This window comes from Diadema antillarum, unplaced genomic scaffold (genome assembly GCF_040938485.1).
Source record: "Diadema antillarum isolate AM-2024a unplaced genomic scaffold, OU_Dant_1.0 seq00000041_RagTag, whole genome shotgun sequence".
NCBI classification, from domain to species: Eukaryota; Metazoa; Echinodermata; class Echinoidea; order Diadematoida; family Diadematidae; genus Diadema; species Diadema antillarum.
This window is the reverse complement of record NW_027271153.1, coordinates 1,558,212-1,566,634: the sequence shown is the minus strand read 5'-3', so window position 1 is coordinate 1,566,634 and position 8,423 is coordinate 1,558,212. Positions and strand designations below refer to the sequence as shown.

At 40.1% G+C, this 8,423-nt stretch overlaps 1 protein-coding gene across 1 annotated transcript in view; it reads left to right on the top strand.

Annotated features, from left to right (window-relative positions):
- Window positions 1-745: 745 nt before the first annotated feature.
- Window positions 746-8,423, top strand: part of LOC139725450 (uncharacterized) — a 45,735-nt gene continuing 38,057 nt past the window's right edge. Inside the window, exon 1 of the mRNA XM_071636525.1 lies at window positions 746-2,662. Coding sequence (XP_071492626.1) covers window positions 746-2,662 — 1,917 coding nt within the window. The remainder of the gene's footprint in view (window positions 2,663-8,423) is intronic.

Genomic DNA, 8,423 nt, shown 5'->3' with positions numbered 1-8,423 from the left:
TTTACAGGGATATTTTTTGGTGTCATCTTGAATCTACAAGCAAAAGGAAGTACAGTTGTGCATAAGTATGTGACAGAGTTCTAGTTCCTTGTTTTTCCTGGATTTATATGATCAATATCTGTGAAGTTTGGAAGCCGACATTAGATGCAAATAGTGCTGGAGTGCCATCTCCAAAATAAGCAAGCGAAATAATCTTGGAACATTTATCTTGTTTTTTCTTTGTTTGTGATGGACAGACTTAAATATTTGCTTGTCTTTGGCCTGTAAGACTCAAAACCACACTGGATTCGCTGAATAATTGTGATCCTGGCATTGTTGCTGGACTGCTGCAGCATTTCATTAAAGTCAGTTTTCCATATTCCGTGACTATTCAGTGACATTTGTATTGCCAACACAGCAAGGAAAGCAGAAAGTGAAACTTCCTCTGGATCAACCTTAAACACTACAAAGGCAGAAAGACACAAAGACAAAAGGAAAGTGCTTCAGCTGTGTTGTTGATCATACTTGTATGTTAGAAGCATCTGTTGGCCTGGTTGATGTCATACTTATATGCCTGACCACTTCTGTATAAAGAATAGATCCCCTAATCCACTTTCGTGAAGATAACGAAGGTTGTACCTTTATGATGTTTAAAACCAAGTAACCCAATAAACTACTTCCATGCAAACTCTCTTATTATCAGCAGTTAGAGCAGTGTAAATAATGTTGAGACTGAGCTGAATCAATCTGTGTTAGATTTTCAGCCATGCACGCCCACAGCGCAAAGAGCAGCCACTTCCGAGGCATGAAGGGAATGAAGACGGGCCGTTCGCTGTCCCATGACCATCTTAGGAACCACTCTCACGAGAGCAAGGACCACCCAAATCTGAGTGGCGCAGGGGCTTTCAAAGACCCAAGCTCTTCACCCACGGGTGAAAGCACTCCTCTACAACACACGCAGTATGCGGATGCACACCCAAACTTCCAGGATGGCAAGTCCTCACACTTCAGCAGGGACGGCCTGAGGCTGAGCAGGGAGAGGCATCGATCTTCGGAGGCACCCTCCTCTCCGAAGTCCAAAGAGGCCAGCATGCAATACCCAGCAGGTTCCCATTCACCAAGAACAAAGGAAACATATATACACAATGCATACAGGCCATGCTCCCCAAAGTCCCCTAAATCCAAGGAGACATTCTCATCCTTTAGCCATGGACCTCAATCCCCTAAAACCAAGGAGACATTCTCATCCTTTAGCCATGGACCTCAATCCCCTAAAACCAAGGAGACATTCTCATCCTTCAGCCATGGACCTCAATCCCCTAAAACCAAGGAATCTTACATACATCATGCAGATGGGAATAAGTCATCAAGATGTAAGGACTCGCACAAGCACATCGAGAGAGCCCATATCCCCAGTATTAAAGATTTAGATTTGGATGAGGAGGAGCATGGTTTCCACATTGTGACAGCAAAAGACTTCCAGTGTACGGATGGACCTATTTCCCACCACCCAAAAGAGTTACGCCATTCCAAGTCTGTGGACGAGTCCTCGACAAGGCATGAGCGAGAAATCAACCGAACATACTCTGGCTCACCACCAGTGTTTAAGTCATTCGAGGTCAATGGGCACATTCCCCTGAGGGAGGCATATGCACATCGTCGCAGAACAGGAGCCATGTCTCACCCTTCTCATCATAAGCACTTTAATGGCACCAAATCACGTGAAGATGACCCTTGTCATCACCCACCTTCTCCAGACCTGCCTGCAAAATTTTCTCGCAGAAGACATGTCAGCAATGAGGACAAAACCCACCAAGCAAAGAGTTCACCTGATATCCCCAGGAAAATGCACAGCCCAAAACTTGCACAAACCAAAGGCTCTTTACTTGACTCCAGTGGGAACTCTGCTGGACAGAGTTCTCCAGAACTTCCACTGAAGAAGAATCACAGGAAGCATGGTAAAGTTGGAAAATCAGCCCCGCAGGAATCACCAGAACTCCCTCTTCGATCGCATAGGAAAAAGCGGTCGTCTAGTGAAAGCTGTGTGGAAAAGCAGCCCTTGGGTGCAGTGAGCCACTCCCTGAATGACCACTTTGATAATCATAGAAGAGGTATTGATACAAAGGGACATCCTCACAGCAGTATGCCCTCTTTAAAGAGCACCCCTGCATCACTGGAAGACCCACCCCAACGAAAACCTGAAGGCAGAAAAAGCCACAAGGAGGATCCTCCCAGCAAGCCAGTCAACCAAGTTAAACCTGTACTGGTTGATCAGGCCACCACAATGACCCAGGTAGATTCTCCTCGTCAAAAAGCAGAGTACCAGAAAGAATCTGTGAAGATTAGCGTAGGCAACTGTGATGAGGACAAGAGCCAGGTGGACCTCCTGGATCTGATTGACAGTGACCGGCGCCTACCAACTCTTCCCAGTAACTTGGATGACAGATTTCTGGGAGGTGGGATGGTTGGTGGACACCTTGGTGTCTATCGCTCGGCATCCATGCCGGGTTACACCAACAAGGCGCGTCAGGTGGTTAGCCGGGCCACCTCCATGTGCAGCGGATCCCTTAGCAGGAGTTCCATGACCCGTAGGACACTGAGGCAGAAGCACACCAAATCCTGGACTCCTTGTGATGGGGCTGTTGGATGCTCTGAGAACTGGAGCGAGTGTCCAGTCCACAAGGTCTGTATGTAGTGGTGTTGAATGGTTAACATCAGTTCTATAAGCATCCCTCTTTCATTGCTCGCCAGGCTTTGTTTTTTGTGAGTTGCGTTACAGGCTTCATAAGTTATTGCCCCAATATACATTGTGCCCATGAATTACAGTTTTATTCACTGCTTTTGCATGGACTTAGTACTGCAACCCCATTGAGCTTCATATGTCCAGGACCCAGAAGCTAATCTACTGCATCCTCTATTTAAGAAAACAAAACCTGTGTATCATAATGTTGCCTTCCTTCTGCAAGGAAACCTTGCATTTCATTGCTTGAACTGCTTAGCATTATTGTTATGATAACTCATAGTTTTTTTTATTATTATTATTTTTCATATAACTGTTCTTTAACCTTTATGCTTGCACAAACATGTAGTCCCCTGCCACTGAGCTCCAGAATATTCCTTTATAGGGAAAAAAAAAGAGGACAAAAAAACAAAAACAAAAAAACGCAGAAAGAAAAAAAAGAGCAAGGGTGGGGGGGGGGGGGGCATTCCAATGGCAAGCTCAGCTGTCTCTAATTGATGTTTCCTTGTGACTGTATAGATCGGAGCAGGCCCAAGAGAAGGACTGTAAAAGTAAAGGATGTCTGCATGTTTCATCAAATGTGTTCCATTTCCCAAACAAAGTACCTGTGCTGGCCAACTCCACAAGAGAGAGAAAAAGATAGCAGATCACTGACTCTCACTTGCTACACACACACACACACACACACACACACGCATACACACACACTCAATGATACTGTGGTAGTCATGTGTATTTCTCGTCTGGTTATTAATAGTGGAAAGAAAAAAAATATTTGTTAATTAAACTGAATGGGTCATCATATGATGTTGCTATAATAAGCATAGCTTGGTATTTTATTTTTATTATTTCATGACTGCTTCAGTTTCATCAGATTTGCAATCCAGTCCATCAAAATAGTATTTCCTGCAAAAAGTAGAGAACAATAACTGAAAAAGAGCAAAAAACAAAGTATTTCTCCATACTGAAGGATCATTTTATTTTTTTCTCTCGCTTGTATTCTTAGAGGCATCATGCTCTGTGGAGTGTGATAAGTTTCATCTCATGCAAGTTATGATGACCAGATTAAAGTCAGGTAGTTGGTTTGTAACCTCTCTTCCTGGACATCACAAGGCAGAATGGGACAGTCTTTGTGGGGGTGGGGTCAAGAGTGAGGCAATCTGATCAAACAGTACATGGAGTAGATTTTGAAGTATTTTTTTTTCTCTCATCTTTTCTGCTTCTGTGGATAAGATTATGTACAAATACTGCAATATTGCTTCATCACTGTCACCACATATTACACTCAAAACTTGCAATCTCACTGTTGATTCTGTGGCCTTACAGAATTAAAACATTTCAGTTGATATTTGAGTAAAAGTTAGCATTTTTCTTTTTTAATTTTTGCAATTCACGCAAGATTTGATATCTCAATGTCACTGCTGATGTCATAGATATGTATTTTTTCAGAAAATGTTTTCTGTGCCGTGGAGGATGTCTGGATGGGATTGGATTTTGTTGCCCGCCGCGTAAACACGCGCGGCAACCACACATCCTCTGCCCGCCGTTTGACCAAGTGGTTGACATTGGTCAGGAAGAAGGTTTTATGTTGTTGTTGTTGATATGTTGGGGAAGCAGGCATGTTGTGGTTTCATGGGAGAGCCAAAACAGATTTAACAAAGATTAAGATTAAATCAAAATGATGATCTTATGGTATTATAGACATTTTGTGTTTTGGAATACAGACAGATAGAGATTTGTATATCATTCTTGTCAAGAATTTTGTAAACATTTTTAATATGATTATTATTATTTTTTTTTTTTGCAAAGCTGCTATTGGGGGAGTAATTGGAGGGTTCGCTTGCATAAATCCACTTAGGGAATAGTTGCAGCAGGAGTAATGATAGAAAATGGCAAGTAGCAATTGTGAGAACTGAAGAATTTGTCATCAATTGGGTATGTAATGATTACAGTGATCTTTTCAATTGCAAGAATGTTTTTCAGTCATCATTATAATCATTATAGTAAAAGTCATTGTGACGACAAAGTGTTTAAAGACATGTTTTATACAGCAGCAGTTTTAACCAATGTTATATTGGCAATGATGAGACTTAATGTATATCCTTTTATCATAGCATCATTGTTATATTTTTACAGAACAGTTGTTTTTGCAAAATAATTATAAGTGACCGTTGTGTGATCATTTAAATGTCATGCTTATATGATACTTGACTTTCACAGGGCATAATGAGATTGACTATACCCTAAACATGGTGCTTAAAATCACTTTTGAATATTCTAAAAATTGTTACTTTTGTTTCAATAGTGTAGTAAAGACATTTGTGATAGTCAATAGTCTACAAGACTTGCACAAGACCAAAGGGTTTGATGATCAGATACACCAGATATTATTTGTCAAATATAGGTTCTTGTTAACTGCTGAAACAAAATGTACATTTTTGTCATTGAAGAAGACAAATACTCTTTGTGTGGTTGAATAGAATTATTAAAAGGGAAAGAATATTTCTCAGAATGTGTGGTCCCATGTATCTGCATTAATGTCAGCAGCTACTGTATTAGATATATAAGATCTTCAGCACTTCAACTGATTTTTCCTGCTTATACATATTTTGATTGGGTTTTTTTTTTGACTGCCAGAAGAGAGAGATTTTGGTTCACTGCAAGAGCAGTGTCACTAAATCCAAATTACTGTGAACTTACTTCTTGCTAAAGCTCAGTGGAGCACAAGAAAGATAAACTGAAAATTAATCAGTGCTAAAAATGAGAGCATAATGAAAACCTGGCATGCGTCACATGCAAAAAATAAAATGAATACATTAAATTAAACAAATAAACATTTGTTTTCAGTTTTTAAAGTCTCAATGTTTCCACAGAAGGGTACGTTATTGCTGCTCTTTGTCAGGATTTAAGGTCAATCTATGAATACTAGTATCTTAAATGCTCTCTAACACAAGTAGCCTCATTTCTTACAAGGTTCATGTGCACATTTCTATCTGGATTATTTTTCAAACTAGTATTTTTTTTTCCTGAGTACAGATTTCCAAGTTAAATAGTGAATATGATCTGGAAATACAGGACATAACCAATCTTTCCTCCTTCCTTACTTCATATCAAAGCTCTCGTATTTCATTTTCTTTAAGAGCAGACAATATTTATGCTGTTGCCGAGTAAACGGAATAACATTGACCCTAGTAACACCTAACTTAGAAACAACTTGTTCCACTGCTGTTGGGGATGTGCTCACTTTTTGAATTGATCTGGGTGATATCTTAGTCCCAGTGTACACTGACAGTAAATTAGCAGACACAGATATGACAAACTAGTGATGTGATACTTTTGAAATTGATGATAAAAGGAAGGATGAAAAAAGGCCAACAGCATCATTTTTCATTATTGAGGTGGATTAAGTGTAGAACTAAAATGCCACTGTACTGAGGAACAAATTTATGTTAATTGTGAGAGAAACCAGGTAATGGTTTACCAGGGCTCTAAAAGATGGAATGAAATAAAGCAATTTCTGTTGTACTTGACTGTGCGGATGTGCAATTTTTTCTTTTTTTAATTGAAATGATTCAGACAGGCTAGGAAATGGGTACATTAGACTGCTTTACAATTATTGTTTTTTCCAAATATTCAATTTCCAAAAGTTGCCATGTCCCAACCTTTCTTTCCTTCAAAGAGGGCATGTTTGATTTTGGTTTTGTCCTATTATATGATATGGAGATATAATTCTTTTTTTTTTAATAAACACAACAACATATGGTGATGAAAGGAAGAAGAGATGCAACTTGGCATTCTTGTGCTTCTTTGCTCTCATTTAGTTCCCTTTTCATCCAAGTAGTCATGTGTGTAATCCCTCATTTATTGATGCATTCATCCATCTGCTTGTTTAATCATCCACATGTGAGTTTAGGGATCTGCCAAACACCGTGCTGTTGCATTTTGAAGGGAGCTAACAAAATTGTATGGTTTGAGTGAATTTCCACATGATTATGTTCTTGTGACTCTGTGAAACAGAGGAAAAGTGAAACTGTTTGGCAGTTGTTTACAGAGATGTGCAAAGAGAAAACAAACACTTTGTTGACATCCGAGCAGCGGAAACTTTCTTGCCATTTGTGCAGTCGTGCCAAGACATTCCTGACATATTGTGACAGTTTTTTTTTAGTAGTTATGATTTTCCTACCTGTACTTTCTGTTCAAAGCAATTCTGAGCATTAGAAATGTACATTTTAATTGAGGATGTCCTTTCTCAAAAAGAAAAAAAAGAAGAAAAAAATGGATCCTGATTTCTGACAGAGTTGAATACAAGATGCCAATCAAAGGGAAGATGATTTGCATGGTCTCTTTAATAGGAAAGCACTGAATGCTTGATATCTTCAATAAAGATCCATGTCTTAGCTGCACTTGATTGCCAGGAAAAATTACAACAAATTGTATGTTGCTTCATAGATAAAGAATGCAACAAAACTGGACAAAAATTCACTTAGATGCCAATAAATGGTTGAAGGTGGTTAGGGATGGGCAACTTGGGGCAACTGTTCCTTTGTGGGTTTTCTGCATGTTCTTGAAGGAAAGGCTTTCGTAGTTACTCCTCTCAGTAATTATGAAGGGCAGCACTATCTTGCATGTCTTAGCAAACTAGAGGAAATTGGTCAATTTATAAATCTGCAGTAGAGATGAAGATATGTGGAGGAGCGTGATGTGCATTTGATGTCTGATCACATGACCCAGATAGCTACATGTATTTTGAGGTGCGAGTATGACGCTAGATGTGGATTGATTTGATCGTACATTCAAAAGTGATACCAACTTTCTCTAGTCATTCTCTGAGTTCACAATCATTTCTTGCTGGTCCGTTACTTGTGATTCACTGATTTCATGCAGATTACTGCTCCATATACTCAGTGGGTGTACCTATGAACAGGGAAAGAGCCCCGTGACAAAAGCTCCATTGTACCGTAATTAGGATTACTTGCAATTCTGTCCTCCCACAAACGACGCCGTGTGAGATCGCCGTCAAACTCTCCCCTGATACTCACCCATTGGCAGATGGCCAGCGAGTGGTGTAGACACTCTGTCTACAGATGTGTGGCTGCTAATTAGTATTGACATGTCTTAGATGAGGTGCCTCCCACTACCCTCCACCCCTCCCCCACCTTGCAATCATTTTAGTTTGTCAAAGTCTCAATCATGCAGTATAAGTTGTTATTCATCCTGAGAGATATAGACTTGACATTTGGGGGTGGGATGGGGTGGGGGCTGTTGCAATACATGGAGATTTAAAAGAAGTTAAGTACCGGTATAAGTGATGTTCCAAATGTGGTGAGGTCATCTCATACGAGATGTGATCAACACCTTACAGTACTTCATTCTCTCTGTATTGTCCATGTGAAGCAGTGTAGAACCAACGTGTACGTGAGAATGCCATATCAATGACCATGTGATTAGTAGTAGTTTTAGTATGAAGTAGCAGTAGGAGTAGCAGTAGGAGTAGCAGAAGTAGTAGAAGTAGCATTAGTATTAGCATTAGCAGTAATAGTAGTAGTGGCAGTAGTAAAAGTATTATGGGAACACATGTATGGGTGATTGTGACCCTAGACGCCAACTTATCCAGTCATCTTGCAACATTTGTCAAATGGCTGGCAGGGGTTCCCTCTTTACATCTTTGGACCCACCTCAAGGTCTCGTCCTCCTGCTCTCTTGT